Raw genomic sequence first — 20,148 nt, forward strand, 5'->3', positions numbered from 1 at the left:
GCAAGGATAATACATTTAAGATGGTAATTCATATAACAATCGTTTTTCAACAGTTCTTTGAACATATGAACTCCTCTTGTGAAAAAAAAAATATATCTAGGGTACAAAAACACATCACTTAACACATTTCCAGACTTATTTTCTGTTGTGACCCTGTGGTCTATTTACACTGGCCTACTTGCCATTTCTCAAACTTTCTCAACTCTTCTGGTCAAGACATGCCAATTCTACCAGAATGTTCTCCACAGAATCTCATCCATCAAAGCTTTCCCCTAACTCAAACGTTGCCTCTTCAGATAAATTCTCCACACCTACCAACACTGAAGTGGGTGGATTCAATCGTACTCAGAGTCCTGACACATAGTGCTTACCTCATACTACTTAATCTCCTTGTATTTGTGTTTGTCTTCTTTTCCTTTTTATGGGTAATATCCATGCCCTTTTTAGACATCTTCCCCTAAGTGTCTTACGCTTTTAGTAAACATTTTAAATCTACATATACATTATCTAACATCTATGTTACTCATCCTACACCTCTTACTACCTGGGCAAATTATTCATACTCTCTCTAAACTTCAGCTTTCTCATCCATAAGGTGAGAAAATTAATTGTATATATGTCACAGAGTCAGGAGGACCTAGTGAGATAATACATGTAAAACACAGGACCATAAATATTAGGTTTCACTATTGTTATTACTACCATATTACTTTATAGAACTAGCCCTTAAAATATTTTATAAAATTGGCATAAGATTATATTGAGAATATATGGAGAAGTGTACTGCATTGACCATGAAGAGGAACATATGTTGCTTTTAGGCTTATTTGACTTTATGTCACTAACAAAAAATAAACAAGCACCTCTAATTTCAGTTTGACGTCTTCTTTTGTCTTAGAAATGTAGTCTAAACTAGAGATGGCCAACTCCACTCCACTGCAGTACTGCCCATAAATAACCAACCTAAAAGGGAAAAAGACAGAAGAAGAAATCTGTAAGACAAAAAGCAAGAATGAAGTAGAGGGGGAAACAGTCAGAATCTCCAACTCTTCAAAACCACAGTTAGAGATAATCAAAGCAGTAGTAGAAATTCTTAATACACATCACATATGTAGTCACAGACGGAGAGTTACTTTTATAAGAGTGACTAATTTTTAGTTCCAAATTTGAATGGAATTCCACGTACATTTTTATAGCAGATAGATTTTATAAACTGGCTTAATGACTGTTGATGTTACTTTGGTATATATATGTATCTCAAAAACAAAATTAAAAATTTCTGTTAAAGCTCTTACTAGAGATAAACTTTTTTACTGTTTACTCATACTCAGAAACAGTTTTATTTTCTACTACAATTTTATTGCAATCATTACATATGACTCTGCTCATTAATAAACCTCCCACAGTTCTTCCTGCTTTTTAATTAAGGAACATACATCATCTGAAAACAGGGGAATTAGAGGTCTGAACTGTGCTGGAGAGAAGATAACTCATACGGCATGGAGTCTGAGAGGCCGGTTGGTTTTTCTCTTAACTCTCCACTGGAAAAACTACCAGTAAGGTGTTAATGTCTATCTAAGAGTTGACACAAAGCAATTCATTGGCTACTTCTTAGTTGGTGCTAGAAACTATATTGCTTGATTTAAACAGAAAGAATTATATTTTAAATGAAATTTCTTGATACTCCTATTTATGGAGCTCTTCAGGAGATTTTTTTCCCCAAACTTAGGAAGGAAAATTGACTTTATGAATCAAATACTTTAAAATAGAGAATCATAAAATATTACAGTTGGAAGAAGCATTAGTTACCAGCTAATCTACCCCTGATGTTTACAAAATGGGAAATGGAGGCTGACAAAGCCTCCATTGTAAAAGTATGAGCCCTATACTGGATCCTTTTTTCTTCCTTTGTTTTCTTCCCTTTTTTTTTTCCCACATACAGGGTCATACTCTGTCCTGTTGCCCAGGCTAGAGTGGCTGGAGTACAGTGGCACAATCATAGCTCACACCCTCGAATTTCTGGGCTCAGATGATCTTCCCACCTTAGCCTCCTGACTAGCTGGGACTATAGGCACAAACCACCACGCCCAGCTAACCGTTTTTTGTTTTTTTTTTTTTTTTTAATGCACATATAGAGCTCAAACTACTACCTGAGATTAACTGTCCCAGGTTCTAATTACAGCCCAGATCGTACTGCAATGAACAGTAGCTATAGCTATCTACTAGCCATTATAATATTAGCTCTCACTATCACTATAAACTAAGACCCACAAAACTTAAAATTTAAATGTTACCTTTCCTTGTAGTTAATAAAAACTTGATACAAGTTCTGGTCATTTTTATTTACAATGGAATCATGAATCTCTTGCATTAGGTTCCGATGAACTTTTACAAGTTCCTTAGAAAAGAAAACAATGTGAAAGGAAAGTAGGAATTAGAACCAAAAAATATGCCCCGAACCCAAAATCTCTGTTGTTGCTAGACTTGCCCTCAGGACATGCTGAATATTCTCAATATATAAACTTGCCAGCACCAATAAACACAGGAGAAAAAGGAGGGGGAGGAGGAAGAAGGGGAGGAAGCAAAGAGAAGATGGGGAAGGAAGGGGGAAGAAAGGGTGGGAAAGAAGGCGGAGGAGAAGAAAAGGAAGATGAGAAGAAGGGAAAGGAGTGGGGAGAGGAAAGAGAGGGAGAGGAACAGAGATAGCCCACGTGCGTGGGAAACAGCAATTTCAGACCTGACTTGAAATGTCAGTGTCCTGTGAAAAAAGAAATTATCTCACTAGTTATTAAAGGATAATTTATTCCTTATGTAAAAATATGTCCAGCTCATTTTCATTTTATAATCACTGCAAATTTTTAAATAAAACCATCCAAGTGCCTAATGTTTTATTGACAGGATAAAGTAATGATTCATGTCCTTGTGACACAGAAATGTAGATGTGTACTTTGGCCAATTAGCGGTGTCCTGGTGCTAAGCTAACAATAATCAGACTAAATTACTTGAAACCAGACAACTAATGGCATAAATAAGAAGCAAATAAATTATACTAGACTGTTTACTGTAGCAACTCAAAGTTGGAATTTCACATTTTTCCTGATAAGCAAGTAGCTTTCGGTCAGCCAGTAAATACACCTCACAGTCAGGAAATGAGGAAATGTGAATCAAGGTGCCAACTCCCCCATGACCTCCTCCTGTGTACCTTGGAGCGCACATTGACTCCACAGCATGTTCTTTCCTAAGCAGGGTGCAAATTAAATGTGAATATGTTGACCCTGTCATTTTGTTGAGGATTGTGTAAAAGACATAACAATAAGGACTGTCAGATGGGTTCTAAGCTACAGTGACCTTACTTTAAGTGGTTTAAGATCCCTATCTTCCTAGAATGTCCAGCTTGTTTTATGCTAAACCTTCACCTGATATTGTTAGCATTTTCTTCCTGGTATGTTATAAATCAGTGAAAATGTCTTCATTTGGCCAAAATCAGGGATAAGGACAACACACTTATCAACTGGTGCTCACCAACACAGAACACAACAGAATCAAAATATAAGCGTTTTTTGGGTGATACAAGCAAACCCGCGCATAAAAGCTTATGTAGGTATAACAGTGTGTGTGTGCGTGTGTGTGTCTGTGTGTGTGTCTGTGTAAACCAAAGCAAGTTCTAGAGGTCTAAGAACTAGAATCTTGCCTAGCATTGCCTCACTTGGCATAGCATTTAGCTTGCTTCTAAGATTTCTGGGCAAATATTCTTTTAGGATTGTACGATTCTGGTAAGGTACATAACTGTGAAAAACAATCTCTTCACATTTTATCATTAAGATTGCCGTTAAGTCCTGAGGAAGTAGTCTATTTCAGAAACGGGAGTTTAAGGTTGATACAATTGGGAGGAGAAAGCACCAAAGGAGCAGAGGCCAAAGTAGGGGGAACCGATGGAGTTGGGACAGTGTCTGTGAGACAAGGTTTGAGGGGCTACAGGAGCAACAGGGCAGGCAAGCATGGGGCAGAAGGGGACCCCAGAAGACAAAGAGGTGATAGCACCAAGGACTATTTAATTGAGACTGCCTCTTCATGTCATACAGCTGCATTTTGAATGACTTTTCACTGAAGATATAACATAGCTATTTCAAGAAAATAATGATTTAAGAACTAGGGAATCAAAAAACCAGGATCAAAATTCTTAAAGAATACAGAAGAGTGTCAAAACAGGGATCTGGAACCCACTAAGAAAATGAAGATTTTATAGAACTACACCACAATTTTAGCTAGCCTATTTTTACTTACAGGAATGTTGATGAATACTGAATCAAATTCTGCTGCTGTCAGAAATCTTTTCAGTGGTGCCATGAAATACTGCCAGGAGAGAAGAGGGAAGTAATAATTAATCTATATAATATAATAGTTTTCCATCATCAAACAATATTTATTGAAAGTCAATCATTTATCAGCATTATAAATACCAAAAAAGTAGGAATTTCTTTATCTTAAAGATTTTATACTTGAACAGATGTAAAGACATAAATACAAGCTGCTACATTTCAAATATAAAATAAAAGGTTAGACAGCAAACACTGTCAAAAGTAGGAAGGAAGAGAACGCTGTTGGCTAAGTTAGCAAACAATGGCGACATTTGTAGATACACCTGAGGACTCAAACAAAACATCCTCCAAATGCTTTGTGGAGATTATAGATTACTGAGATCAGTAATCTGTTCATGCAATTTATGGATCATTCCTCTTCATTCCTTAAGAATTTTAGTTCCTGGCCTATCATCTCTCTCTCATTATCTGGGCAGATGATCCTTCCAGCAGAGCCTGGCCTCTCAGTTCCGTGACCTTCAATATTCTTGTGCTCCACCCTATCTCAGCTCCCAAGGCTCACGGTCATACCCCAAGACCTTGTCATTATGAACACCTGCATATGCTCCACAGCACTAATTTCAAGCGACCAACTCTCTGACCACTACCTCCTACCTTCACAGCTCATTCCCTCAAGGACTTCTTCAGCCCTACCTGGTTTGCCACTCCACTGACCAGCCCACTTCCCTCATGTCCCCATGTCCCTCCTTACCCAGTTTACGACTCCATGAACCACCATCAGAGTCATTTCCCTGCATTATACCTTTGCCCTCCCTTCTTCCACTATGCTTTTCTAGAAAAACTAAAACTCTGTTTAAATCTAGCTTGCAACATATTTTGTGCCTGTATCTAAGAAGTTAAGCATGGACTGACTACACTGACAGTCTAATTTTAAATATGACCACAAAACTCAACTGGGCCTATAATGCTACATAGTCCTACTATATTTCCCTAATCGATTTACTCTCTTATTCTCCTGAACTACTCTGCCACACCTTCATTTTTTTTTCCTAAACTTCCAAAACTTTCTCCTGGTTCTCATTTTCCTAACCCGTATATATGGGAGTCACTAGGGGTGGCCTCAAACCTCTTCCCTAACAACATGCATCCCCTAGGGTGATCTCATTTGGTCCCAGGACCTTAATGCCATTATGCAATGATAATGGCTGAATCTATATGTCAACTCAACCTTCCCCTTAATGCCAGGCTCATATCTAACAGCCTCCTCAACATACCCCCTTGGAAGTCTAATAGGTATCAGCAATTTAATATGATCAAACAGACTTATAATTCCCAAACCTGTCCGTCCCCATCTCTGTAACCACCTTCACCGTTCATTTGGCAGTTGCTTACGTCAAAACCTAGCAGTCAGCCTTGATTCCTCTCCTCCTCACACTTCCTTTACTGAATCCATCACCCAATCAGTTAAATCTACTTTTAAAACTTATTCAGAATCTGACCACCCCTTAGCACCTCTATCGATACCACCATTTGTCATCTTGATTACTACAATAGCCTTCTAATTTTTCTCCCAGTTTCCTCACAGGAGCCAGAATGAGATGTTCAAGACGTAAATCACGTCGTGTCACTTCTGCTCAAAACGCTCTAGCTTCCAGTGTCCTGCATGACCTGGTGGCCCCCAGGCTGGCCTACCTCGCCCACCGCTCACTCTCCTTCATTCGTTCTGCTCCAGCCATGCTGGACTGCTGCTGCCCCTTGGAGCATGCGCTGAACACGTTTCCATCTGAGGTCCTTTCTCCCAGAAAGCACCTTCACTGGGATATTTACATGGCTTGCACCCTCGATTCACTCAGCTGTCTGCGTACTCTTGTCTGAGAGGCCTTCCATTACCACTCTCTATAAAATGCCACTAGCCTTCCCCTCACCATTCTCTATCCCCTTTCCGTGGGCCTTATTTGTCTTCAGATAACTTATCCCCACCTGGCTTACTTATGTGCTTACATTCTAAAGCTTCCCATGAGAGAGAAAATGCCTTGAGAGTTTTGTTGTATTAATATTTACTACTACAGCCTCAATCCCTAAAACAGTATCATTCAGATACCAGAACATCAATAAATAAATAGTTCTGGAATGAATTAATCTGCTTTGAGATCTTTAAATACAAAGTTTTATTAAAAATTAGAATACACACACATTCATCAGAAACAGTGAGTCTAATATATTAACTACATAAGGCGGTATTTTAGCATCAAGAATAATACCTGATGACTTACTTTTTCTATTGACTCCAAAGTTTCTGTATATTTTTCTTCTGTCTGCTTAATTTCTGCTAGGCAACAACTTCGTATGTCATTTTCTGGACATTTCTGCAGTTAAGATTATCAAAACAAAATGATTTAATCAAATTCATATATTAATCTAGCTGGTAGTAGCTACAAAGAGATAAGAAATATTGCTTATTTTCTTAAACTTTCCATTCTGATTAAACACATAACTGAAAGACAAAGTTAACTGCATTTGTGAAGTATCTTTGCTTTTGTTTATAATTTTGAACAATGTAAGCGAAAAGGTTTTAGATGATTAAAAACAAACTTCTCAGTATAGACATTCTCTTTAAATTATAATATATTTTATTAAAAATGTTAATGAATCTGGAAATACCATAAATGGTATAGGATTTCCTTAATATATGGTACACTTCACCAGTGTTATAGAAATAACTACAAAAATAACAAAAAAAGATATTTGGTAAGTAAAAACCTTCAATTTTTTTTTTTTTTTTTTTGAGACAGAGTCTCGCTCTGTTGTCTGGGCTAGAGTGAGTGCCGTGGCGTCAGCCTAGCTCACAGCAACCTCAAACTCCTGGGCTCAAGCGATCCTCCTGCCTCAGCCTCCCGAGTAGCTGGGACTACAGGCATGCGCCACCATGCCCGGCTAATTTTTTCTATATATATATATTTTTTTTTTAGTTGTCCAGATAATTTCTTTCTATTTTTTTTTAGTAGAGATGGGTTCTCACTCTTGCTCAGGCTGGTCTCAAACTCCTGACCTCGAGCAATCCACCCGCCTCGGCCTCCCAGAGTGCTAGGATTACAGGCGTGAGCCACCACACCCGGCCTTCAAATTATTTTTAAAACATTAACATCTTAGTGTTTGGCTCTTTCACTAAGTGTGTAAGACTGGAGGTGGCAGAGCATAGTACTAAAATCAAAGATTCTAGAATACGATAGAATCAGGGTCAAGTCCCAGTTTTGTTGTTATTAGCTTTGTCTGTAACTGCGAACAAATTACTAAATTTCTCTATGACTCAGTTTTCTCATCTGTAAGACAGGGAGAATTACAGTATCAACTCCAAGGAACTGTAAAAGAGATAAAACAGTGTAAAGCACTTAGCACCGTGCGAAGTGCCCAACAAATCAAAGTTTTATTTCTCTCAGCCCTATCAGCTGCATGAAGACTGTCACTGCATGAAGACGGGGTGTCCCGTGGGGACACTGAGGAATCTGATGGCACCAAAAGCAGACAACAAATATAGGAGGTATAGATGACACCCTGTCACCTAAAAATGCTCTGAAAATGCTGCTGCAGACGGCACATCAGCTCCTGCAGCGGGACAAAGCATTTTCATTACATTTACCAAACACAGGCAGGTAACTTGTTTTCACACCACAGAAGCTACTGCTGCCCCCCTGTGCCGCTGGACAGCCCACCCGCCTTTTATCAAAGGCAGGAGCACAGAGAGAGCTGAGAAAATTCGTCAGAGCACTCAAGAAATCTAAATCACCACCCAGCTGATGAAGCCTCTTCGGTATAAAAAGAATATATTAATAAAAATCAGAGCCACTGACTTTTGTTGTTTCAAATTACAGATGAGAAAATAATTCAAAGTAATTCTTTCTGAATGTTCTAGGTATTTTAATGGCAAATAAAGCTTTGAGGGCTCATACTGACTATGACAATATATAAAATAAAGTTTACGAAATAGTCAAAAAGGTAGGAGACTTATAATGAAACAAAAGGGTAAAAATATCTCAACACCCTACAACTGTGTTAAATATTCTTTAACATATATTTTCTCTTACATCAAATTTAACGGAAGAAATTTACCTGCTTTGTAAAAGAGTTACTTTCCTAACAGTATAATTTCAAGAGTCCCTAAAGTTATGTTCTATTACCACTGTGCCATTATTTAGCTGGGTGGTATGTCATTTCTCTCTCAGACTCGGTTCCCTTGCTAGTAGAAACTGAAAAGATTAGACCAGAGATTCCCTATGGTTGTTTTGAACGATAAAATACCATGCTTAGGTCTCCAAATGTAATAACAAGTCATAGTTAGACAGTTATAAGCAAGCAAAGATAAAACAAACAAAACCATTCAGCAGAGGTTACAAAAATAATTACATTAATCTTTCAAGTAATTGCTCTCCAAATAAAATACTCAGAATAACTTAAAAAACAAGCAAAAGTCCTACGGGTTGATGTACTTCCTCTGCTTTCATTAAGTCTTCATAGACTTCTCCTCCTTCATCTTCCCCATAAACACAGTCATAGAGATCTTCCTCATCGCCCACACGGGTTTCACTAAAATAAAAGATATAATAGGAAGGTCATTTTCTATTATGCAGTAAATTCACTGGGCAGTTACTATGTATTAGCACATAATTATTCTGCATATATTCTCTCTCTTAATTCATCTAGCATTAATTGTCTTATCACGTATGCATTACTATTTGATCCATTAAAGAGATGAGGAAGTTGAAAGACCAAAAGGTTATTTGGCTTGCCAAAATGACAGAGCTAGCCACTAGCAGAGCCAAGATTTAGAACCAAGTCTGTCTTGCACTCTGAGTGTAAGACTGCCACTTATTTTTCATATGTCAAGACCTCAGTTTCATCATCTGTTTTAAAGGGTGTAATATGGAGAAGACAGGAGAGTTAAGTAGTATCTAACATGTTACAAATGGTATGCGCCACCATGCCCAGCTAATTTTTTCTATATATATTTTTAGTTGGCCAGATAATTTCTTTCTATTTTTAGTAGAGACGGGGTCTTGCTCTTGCTCAGGCTGGTCTCGAACTCCTGACCTCGAGCGATTCTCCCGCCTTGGCCTCCCAGTGTGCTAGGATTACAGGCGTGAGCCACTGTGCCCAGCCATAACTGATCTTTTTAAAGCAGCAGTTGCTACAGGTTATTATCAACAACTAATCCAGCAGTTTTCAAACCATGCTTCTTCAACCTCGTGCAGAGGGTATCCACAGGTCCCCCGGCAACCAGACCCTTCTTTTACCTGCTTTATTTGTTTAAAGAAACGGCCTCAAGGCCACAAATATTTTTAAAATTAAAATATTCTGCTAATCTCCTGGATATGGAAAATAATACCTATTTCTAAAGCTTCCACAAGCACCTCCATAGTGACTGGAGTATCTTCCCCAAGCCCCCTCACATAAAATTGTAAACTCATTCAGTCAAGGTGGGAACAGCTTGTTCCGCCCACTAGTGGCATGGTCTGCTACTACTCAAGTTCTTCCTTTCAGTTCAAGACATTTATAAATGCCTTCTATTAACTAATAATTCCAAAACTGAGATTAACCAATTTAGAATGTTGGAAAGACGCATTAATATTAATATCTCTGAGAAAGAAATTCAACTTCTTCAACATTGCCAGCTCTTAGCATCTCCCCTGGGCCTGTGCAGATAGAACATTATAAATTGATATGTACAAAAATAAAAACACTGTAACTGTAAATGTCACTCTGTAACCTGGAACATTTTTCAAAGTAAGTACAATCACCAGGTTATTTATGTTTGCCATGAAGGATTATTTGAAGGTACTTGACAGGAATGAACTGTCAAACACCTGGAGAAAAGGAAGATGTATTAAGAGGGAAGGATCTAGTGGTAACAAAAGTTTCAGAGACCTCTGCTCTGAGAAAAATTCATTACAGAATTACTTGTCCACCTCCTACCCACTCAACCGTCCATCCACCCAACAGACATTTACTAAGAACCTACTAAGTTCCAGGCTCTTCAGCGCTAAGAATATATAAATCAAGAAGACCCAAGAACTCCGCCATAGCCTAGTGTGGACAGCAGCACATGACATAAACAAGTAATTCTCCACATGCAACAAAAGAGAGGAGTGCAAAATACAGAAGCAGAGAAAAGAGTGAGCATAACTCTGACCAAAAAAGTCAGGGAAGACTTCACAGAAGATACGACATCTGAGCTGGACCTTGAACATTTTTAAATATGTCAATTTATTCAATAGGTATTTTCTGTAAAAATATTGTTCTAAGAGATACGGCTACGAACCAGGCAGACAGAGTTTCTGCTCTCACAGAACCTAAAGCCTCGCAGGGGTGACACACACCAAATGAAGAGGGGAAAATGGCAGTCCAGATGACACACACCAACACATGCAAAGGCAGGGGGTGTGAAGAGCCTTGGCACCCCACTCGGCATGACCGGGGGGAGTGGGGCGGACCCCTCAAGGGAAGAGTTGAAACCAGACTGTAAAGGACTATGTACTCTGTGAGCTCACCCTTACCCGGGGCATCGGGGAATCAACAGAGGGATTACAGGGGGCAGCTAGGGGTCGGGGGGATCAGCAGGGAGATCAGTAAGCCAGAGAGTAAAACACTGTGGGTGAGAGATACTGAGAGCCATGACTAGGGTAAAAGCAGAGGAGGAGAGGGACAGAGATACTTGGGACACTGAGTCAGCCAGACTCGGCGACCCATCAGAATTAGGGAGAGAGAGGGAAGGAGTGAAGGATGACGCTCGGATATCTACTTGGGAAACCAGGGAGACAGCCAGCATATTGGCAGTTCCACAGGGAGGCTTTAGCCAGGCAAGCTGGCCAGAGAGCAGTGGGGCAGTTAAACTGGTTTGAGCATCTTCTATAACACATCAAAGGAGAGGACGGTCTGGTGGGTTCATGAGGGAGCTAACCAGGATAATGCAGGTTCCACATCGGAGAAGATCCTGGGCAGAAGAAAACTAGAATGTGAAATCCATTTCTCTGGAACTCCTGATCCCAGCACTCTTGCCTCTGACCCCTATCACCACCACCCCCCAAAAACACTCAGTCTTGTGAAGTCCTGCATTTGACTATCTCCCATGAGAGGAAAGGCACAAATCACATAAATTCACAGACTTTTTGCAACTCTAAGAACCATAAGAGTCTCACACACACACACACACACACACACACACACACACACACACACACAAGATTGGGCTAGAACTGTTTGGGTTTTGTTATTCAAAGATGTGCTAAAGCTGCTTTTCTTGCTAACAGTTTAGTCAACAATTTCTGATTTCTGAGCCAGGGAAAAAAGGCTGTGATATTCTTCAAATGGTCAATAAATCAATAATAACCTATATTGGATTAATAATAATCATGTTCAGGCTACATGGGCGTGTCTGACACCCTGATAATAAAAGTAGGAGAGCGGAGGATACTGTACCATTTGTCCATCTCACGTCATCTCCACTCCATCCTGCATCTCTCTCTCCAACATAAGAAAGAATGATTCTCTCTGCAGTGGGGACCAGGCTGATATTTGTTCCACGGGCTTCCCTTTGGGTGAATTCACCCCCAAAAGTTAGAGTTAAGTATATGAGCCCATAGAGATTGTAACGAAGCAAAGACTAAAAATCAAGCTGTCACAGAAATCCCCAAAGCAAGGATTTCCAGGGATAACACCACCTTTGGACCCTTGACCACCGATGGAATGTTAAGGCAGACTGCATCTCACAGAGCATGAGCTGGGACCTCAGAGCAGCCAATTCTGGACCCTAAAGTTTTCTCCAAACTTAGACAGGAATGCATCCTCACAGGATTTATTCTGACATCAGCTCTGCCTAAAAACACCCATAAACAGAACAATACAGAGGGAGGCTATAAAAATTAATGTGAGTACATGACCACTGATGAGGTTTAAAAAAGAACAATGTCATCGCAGTACTAGAAATAATATATTCTTCCTAATACTTTAAGGAATCTGATTATAATAATTTTATAGTCTTCATGAAGATTGTAGCCAATTCAATAAGACCATTGGCATCTATCATCATTAATGTCAGTGAGTTCTTAGAGATTTTAAGAAGAGATAAGAAACTATTCTTAATAGATATTTAGAAGACAAGACTTTAAGGCCATTCCAAATGCCACGTACTCTGGAAGGAGCTGCTGGCCATCCATCCCCGTGTCTGCAGTCAGCGGTCAAACACGGCTCTAAGAATACAGCCATAAACAAGGCAAAATCCTGGGCCTAACCAAGCTTACCTTTTAATAATGGGACAGACAATAAAGGAAGCAAACCAAGACTGTCTGAGGCAGTGGTAAATGCTATAAAAACACAGAGCAAAGTAAGGCGATGGGGGTGATTTTAAATAGGGTAGTCAGAGAGGGACATCTGAGCAAAGACTTGCACGGTGAGGGGTCAGTCAAATGGGCAGAAGAAACAGCAAGTGCGAAGGTCATGAAGCAAAAACAAGCCCGGTGTGTTGGTGTGTTAGGATGGATAAACGGATGAATGGATGAATTTCCGTAGGATTTGAATCTCTCTTGGACCATAATCTATTTGTGATTACAATTCTTTGCAGACGTGCCGATCTATGTCATCAGTTCCTTGAGGGGCGAGGATCATGTTTTATGTTTATTTGTAATCTGCACAAGTCACTCAATCAGCAGAAGATAATCAGCTGCAAGGACCTTTTGCCTCTCCTGACTATGAAATATAAAAAGCCCAAAAGCATTCTCCGTGTGGAATAAACACCATCTACTGGAACATCCCTGAATAACCAGCCAGACTTATCTCGTCTTTCCTTGAACTTATAAAGCATGTCCTAACTGCTCTGCAATTCCAGTAGTAGATTCTATTTAATTGTTCCCTAATTGTCTAAGTCCAATTTTATCTACTATCTCTATTATGCCTTTGAGAAACTTCCAAATTTTACTTCATTGCAGTATGTCTCTTTCCTCTTCACAGACACACACAAGAGGAACCAAAAACCAGCTGAAGTATGTTTTCTTGTAAAGTTTTCCATCACCAATTTAAGGTTAATTCTTACATGTCTTAATCATTCAGCCACTTTTTCCCCTTCGGAGAGCTTATTTTAACATCCGCGATATTTTAAAACCCACGATAGACATAAAAATTGGCAGTAGCTAAATTTTGCTAAAAACATTCAACATACTCTATTAAGTCAGGAAGGCCTTTGTAGATGTCTTCATCATTAATACTTTCTTCTGTTGGGAAGGGCCTAGAAGAAGTAGGGAAAAAAAAAAACATGAGTGAATAAACAACAACCAGGCTGGGAATTTACCTCTCAGTAAACAGGTGAGCTTATCTGTTGCCAAAATGGTCAGATCTGTCCCCATGCCTAACAATGCCTAGGGCTTCCCCCACAGTGCCTGCCTCAAAGTCCAGGATTCCCCCAGCAAGGCTGCTACACCTACTACCCCAAATCATCTTAGGCAAACAAATATAGCCGGTCACCACAGTCCCATGTGCACTGGGGACATCCTGATGTTCTTATCTGATCTCCCACCTGCAGAGTCACCTCACCCACTGCAGTGCCCCGACTCAGAGAACAAGCAGCCACGTCTCTGCCCCTGCCTCCACCAAGGGATCTGATAACAGATAATTTGGTACCAATCATCCTTCCATGACTCAGTTCACTAGTACAGACGAAAATTATTAGAAGACCAAAACATTGTGCCCTGTATATATGATTATTGACCCTGACATACTTTTTCTACTGAGACTTTAAGGTATTTAAGTTATATTTTTTATTTTCATTTATTAGACAAATGAGGCAACCAGACCTCAGGGACAAGGGGTGTTTGTCCCCTGTTCAAGAAAATCACACTCTAGTCTATTTTCTATTCTAATCGTTTGGCTTTCCTATTTGCATCATGATACTATCTTCTTTTTTCATAACAGCAATATAATGCCCTAAATTTATGCCTAACAAAATCACAGTATTTATACTATCGCACCAAAAGTTTTTTCTTTTCAGGCAGCCAGCATGTCATATGTTTCATAAAAACAAGCAGATCCATAAAAGTAACAAATAAACTTTATAATTACTAAATAGTTAAGACACTTGAGGAGCGTATGTTTTTTCAAATAAACCAGTGTGTGAGAAATGTAAAATTTCAAAATCACTTTTTATAAATTTAGGTACATTTTGTTATGCTTTTATACCAACGTAAGTCCATTGTAGAAAAATTAGAAAATACGGAAAACAAAAATCAGAACGGAAAAAACCTTCTGACGTGCACCCTTTCAGAATCAAAAATACATAAAAATTGGAACATGCTTTTTCAAAATCTATTTACATATAACATAAAATATATATTGACACAGAAAGATATGCATGTATTAACAAGCAAATTAGGGGCAGTTGAACATTTACGCAGCCTACGGACCACTCTAGTAGAAAGCTGCCAAATTCTTGGCCCGTGTCTGAGAAAGGGTCTGCGTTTGCAATGTCCTCCCAGAGGTCACTGTGCTTTGGATGCAGGGACAGGGCTGCCCGGCCGGTGCTGAGCGCTCCTGTGACACCTGCTGAGATCTTCCCCCCTAGAATGTGAATGTGAGCTGAGCAAGACAAACGGAAGCCAAAAAGGCAGAGACACAGGCTCTCTGAGCTCCTTGATGGCTGGAGAATGGAATGCGGAGCCTGAGGAAAGCAGGTAAAACACAAAATCCATTCCATCTCCGTGAGGCCTGGCTGTGCAGCTCCAGAGACTGTTTTTCTTTATTTCCTGTTACTTATAATACATCTTTACCACCTGATCTAACTTTATGTAGTATCTGAACCAGAAAAAGCCCAACATAACATGCACATCTATATTTCCATGCTTATCAATTGCATAACGCTCCATGGCCAGGAGATGGCATAGTTTATTTAACTTACTTCTAAGTTTTTAATTTACTACTAAATCTTCAATACACATCCATGTACACATACTTCACAGTTCTCTGATTATTTAACTCCTAACTAAAAGTTGTGAGTTGTTACAGTCTACTCTGTGGTAAATAAATACATTACAACATCTTTTAAAATATTTATTTTCTTAAGCATTTGTGTTTGCCTTCACAAATCATATATACAGAAATGTTGGAGGAATTAAAAAAAAAAATACCAGTGAATTGAGAATGATGTTTAGCCCATGTGTCTTATTCAACTCTATGAATGAGTTCTAACTTTCTCGATTAATTTCAAATGTGTGCTAGACACTTATACATCAGGCACTCATCATGAATGAGACATGGCCCCTGCATGCACGGTGCTTTGCAAAGCAGTAATAATCAAGTCACTACCTTTAACTGGGGGGGACACATGAACCGCAAAAAAAGAGCTTACCTGATTCCTGTGGCCAATGCGATAGGTGTGCGAGAAAGTCGAGATAATGTTTCTATAACCTGAGAAAACAGGAAAATATGAAGTGGACATGTATTTCAAAAAAAATAAGTTTTTTTTCCAAAAACAGTAGCTTTCCAATCTAACATTAACAATAGCAGCAGAAACATAAATTTGCAGATGTCAAAGTGGTACAGATTGGGAAGAGCTGGGATTGGAAAGTATAAACACCTGTATTATAGTTTGGGCCCTTTCTTTAACTTTATGACTTTCAACAGATGATTAACCCATCTGTTTTGCAGTTTCCTGACCAGTAAAACACAAAGTTAGCCTAGGTAACCCCAAATGTCTTACATCTCTATTTTTACAGAATCTGAAAGATCCTGGAAAGCTAAAACCTCCAATATAGTACCCAGTAGCCACATGAGGCTATTTATATTTAAATTAATTTAAATTTTAAAAATAAAAAATTCAGTTCCTTAGTTGCACTAGCCACATTTTAAGTGTTCAGTAGCCACGTGACTGCTGTGACTGTTGTACTGGACTACACAGATATCAAACATTCCCATCAACACAGAAAAGTTCTGTTGGGCAGCACTGCTGTACAGCAAAGTGGTTTAGAGTATAGATGGGCTCTTGAGCCAGACCAGATGAGTCCAAATCCTGGCTTTATCATTTATCGGCCAGGTAACTTTGGGCAAACTACTTAACTTCTCTGGGCTTTAGCTTCTTCATATAGATAATGCCTATAATAATAGATTATTAATGATCATTACATTATTATGAGAGTTCAGTAAGATAACAAAATATTTAAATGGTCGCTATTCTTTATAATCACCAACTTTAAAGAAATTGCCTTATTCCAATTCAGAGTATTTTCAGGAAAAGAGTTTCCTAAATTACCCTTGATTATCTGTTTCAAAGATTCCTTATGAAAATCTTCAGTAAGTAAACCTAGACGTGCCCTGCTATAGTTTAAGCATTAACACCTAGCAATTTTACAGTTCCTTCGATCCTTTATCCTAAGATCATCTCCTGCAAAGACTTAGTGAAAAGGCCAATGACCGAAATTGTATTTTTCTCATAGTCTGCTTTTATGATAATAATTTGTCCTAACTCTCAAAATTAAACAAAACTTAAAAGGATTCTATAATTACGCCTGTTCAGAATGAGAAAAAAGGAGAAAAACAAAAATCTATTTTTGAATTGAGGTAATCTTCTAATTCCTCAGTTCAAAAGACAAACATAAAAGTCTCCATTGCTCTGCAGAAGCTTCGCAAGAGTATTAGCCACACATCTACTTACCTCCTACCTACTTCAGGAGGAAATAAATATGGTGTGCTGCTGCAGTTAGAAACTCACGGCTCTGGAGTAAGAATGCCTGGAGCCCTGACTCACTAGTTTTCAGCTATGCTCACCTTTACCAATCTCTGTAAAATGCAGATAACAGCTAACTGCCTCACGGAGTTACTGAAAGAATTAAATGAGATAATGCCCATCACATGCTTCACTCAGCAAACGTGAACTTTTATCATTATATAAAATAAAGCTGTACAAAAATAAAATTTAATTGAATTAAATTACATGGTGCCTATAGGTAATAACAACGTATTTTATTCTTGAAAATGGCAAAGAGTAGATTTTAAGTGTTCTTACCAGAAAAAAAGTATGTGAGGTAATGTATATGTTAATTAGATCAATTTAGCCATTCCACAATGTATACCTATTTCAAAACAGCATGTTGTACAGGATAAATTATTTGTCATCTAAAATTTCTTAAGAGGTTTTTAAGTTTCATAAACAAAAGACAGAAGGGAGTAGTACTCTTCAGGATGGTTCCAAAAAGGAGCAAGGAAAATGGTGACTAGAAGAGCTAAATTACTGACTCCCAAAATTCTACATTCTAACCCTAGCCCCCTGCTATGACCCTAGGACAAGAAAGAAAAGAAAGAAAGAAAAAAAAGAAAAGAAAAGAGGAAGAAAAGGAAAGAGAGAAAGAAAAGGAAAGCAAGAAAGAGAGAGAAAGAGAAAGAAAAGGAAAGGAAAGGAGAGAAAGGAAAGAGAAGAGAAAATGATAAAATTCAATTGCAAGACTTTATGCAATTTCTTACCAGTTAACTATGTTCATCATCTGTTATCAAAGCATATACAACCATTCAGATAAAACTTGATGTCAATTCATTTCCCATAATTAAGTAAAGTATCTTTGGTGAGTTCATAAATTTAGAAGATCATGAATGAATACTAACAAATTTATCAAAATAAACTGACTTAAAACAGAAACAATCACTTGCTTAAATTCCAAAATTATACATCACTGAGGGAAAAGTCTAGCTTTGGAGAGGTTCTGGCATAATTAATTCAGTAGTATTTAGACACTTGAATAAACTATATTGTTTAATTTTAGCATGCACCTTACTTATCCTGATGTAGCACGGTGATAAAGTCACAGGGTGAAATCTGCCTCTGATTCTATTTAACAGTGGTCCCAGCACTGTCACTACTTAATCAAAAGAAAAACAGCAACAGCAGTACTATTGCTATGTTTTTTATTATCGCTATTCTATTATGTATTTTAATAACAATGTATTTTATTCCTTGGGGATATTTTCCATAATAATTATGATGCATCTGTGTCTACAAAATATTAAAAAAAAAAAAAAAATCCATAGCTTAACTTTTTCATACATGTGTCCACCAGAGGGAGCCAGATGATAGTGTATTAGTTTAGTCCTTACTTGAAGGTTTGTAAGTACAAACATTTCTGAAAACCAACAAGCTGAGACCAGCTCCTATTATTTATTTAACAAGGATAAGAATTCCTATTTATATTCAGTAACAGAAAAATAACAAGGATAAAAATTCAGTGGATGAGGGAGACAGAAGGATAGAATGTAGCGTATCTTAAAGTGAGCCTGAGAACTACCGCTGGGTTTATCTCACTGTGTCTTATCGTACATCGAATCCACCCATTAACTCTAAGTTTAGCCAAAGCAAATAAAGACTGTTTAGTCAATATGGTGTCTTTAGAACAATGTGTATTCTATAAAAGAAGAGTGCATCCAGATTTGGAATGGACAAGTATACAAAATAATGCCAGATTCTAACATCCTCTCTGTGCACGCTCTGACCTGCCATTAAAAGCACCCATATAAGAACATTTATAAAAGACACTAAAAAGACTATTTTCCCTGCAATATTGTAATTTCTAAATTGTTATCTCAAAATAATATGAAATTTTGAGGTACATTAACTCCCAGAAAGGGAGGTAACTAGCAAGAATATGTGTACGTTAGCAGGCCAACAATCAACTGTACTAAATGCATGATAATGAATTTTCTTTCATTCCCTATGTCCATTCCTTGGTGGGTAAGAAGAGTGGCATTTGCAAAGAAATGAAAATAATTCTGCAAAACATAAATAAGAGCCACTACGTGAGGCACGGGGCAGAGGTGGGCACAGGCTTCGGCTCGCCCGCTTTAGGAGGGCACGTCATATCCCAGAAGCTAGGAAAGATCGTTCAGAAAGTTTAGGAAGGGAGATAACAAGGTCTAACTGCACTTTTAAATATCACTCAGCAAAGTGAAGGACGGACTGGAGAAGGAGGACATGGGGCATGGACAAGGAGCCAGGAAACCAACAAGGAAGTTTTCTCAGTCATCCCAGTGAGAAGTGGAGTCTGAACTCGCACAGCAGCAGTAGAGACAGGTAAGGAGTGGAAATGGCCAAAGTCTTCAGGAATAGTGGTCGGTGCTCTGTGAAGGCCGAGGGAGGAAGAAGAACCCAGCACAACCTGGGCAAGCCACTAAAGTGCCGGAGGTGGCCAGCTCCATCCGGGAAAGCCTCCAGGATGCCCCAAGCAGGAAGCCCTTGTGCCCTCTGTGTCCCTCCACACGGCGGACATGTACATCCTAAACCCAGCAAGGCTGGTCACGCCTCCAGGAAGCCTTCTCTGACTGTCCTCACCCCCAATGTGTGTCCCCTTTGCGTCCCCATAGGACCCTGAATGTAACTCTGCCCTATCACCTTATTTAAAATAAAAATTTATTGGCTTTTTAAAATATTTCAAAAGGAGTCACATTTACTTTGTCAAACTGAAATATGGTAATGCACAAAAGGTGGGATGCCTCCTTCTCACCTCTCCCCGTTTGTGCCTAAAGGGGACCGCCGCTAAGAATCTAGTATGACTCTTAATAGAATTTTTCTTTTTTCCTTTGCTTTATTATTATTAAAGCAATGTGTTCCTATTATAATGACTTTTTCTACATCATGCTTTTATCACTAACAATAAATCACAGTCATGTCATTACATGTAGATCTACTTTATTCATTTTAATGCTGTTTAACATTCCAGTGTATATAAGCAACATAATGATTTAGCCATTCTCTTGAAAATGAGCTTTTTCAACATTGTGCTGCTAAATCTGCAATTACCATTCTTGCCAAATA

General features: G+C 38.6%; 1 protein-coding gene across 1 annotated transcript in view; it reads right to left on the bottom strand.

Annotated features, from left to right (window-relative positions):
* The window catches only part of VAV3 (vav guanine nucleotide exchange factor 3), a 357,886-nt gene that overhangs the window by 177,716 nt on the left and 160,022 nt on the right, over positions 1-20,148 (bottom strand). Inside the window, exons 3-9 of the mRNA XM_045546671.1 lie at positions 15,703-15,761; positions 13,525-13,590; positions 8,792-8,900; positions 6,593-6,685; positions 4,285-4,353; positions 2,295-2,398; positions 864-963 (exon numbers count right to left, since the gene is read on the bottom strand). Coding sequence (XP_045402627.1) covers positions 864-963; positions 2,295-2,398; positions 4,285-4,353; positions 6,593-6,685; positions 8,792-8,900; positions 13,525-13,590; positions 15,703-15,761 — 600 coding nt within the window. The remainder of the gene's footprint in view (positions 1-863; positions 964-2,294; positions 2,399-4,284; positions 4,354-6,592; positions 6,686-8,791; positions 8,901-13,524; positions 13,591-15,702; positions 15,762-20,148) is intronic.

Source organism: Lemur catta, chromosome 3, assembly GCF_020740605.2.
Source record: "Lemur catta isolate mLemCat1 chromosome 3, mLemCat1.pri, whole genome shotgun sequence".
Lineage (NCBI taxonomy): Eukaryota > Metazoa > Chordata > Mammalia > Primates > Lemuridae > Lemur > Lemur catta.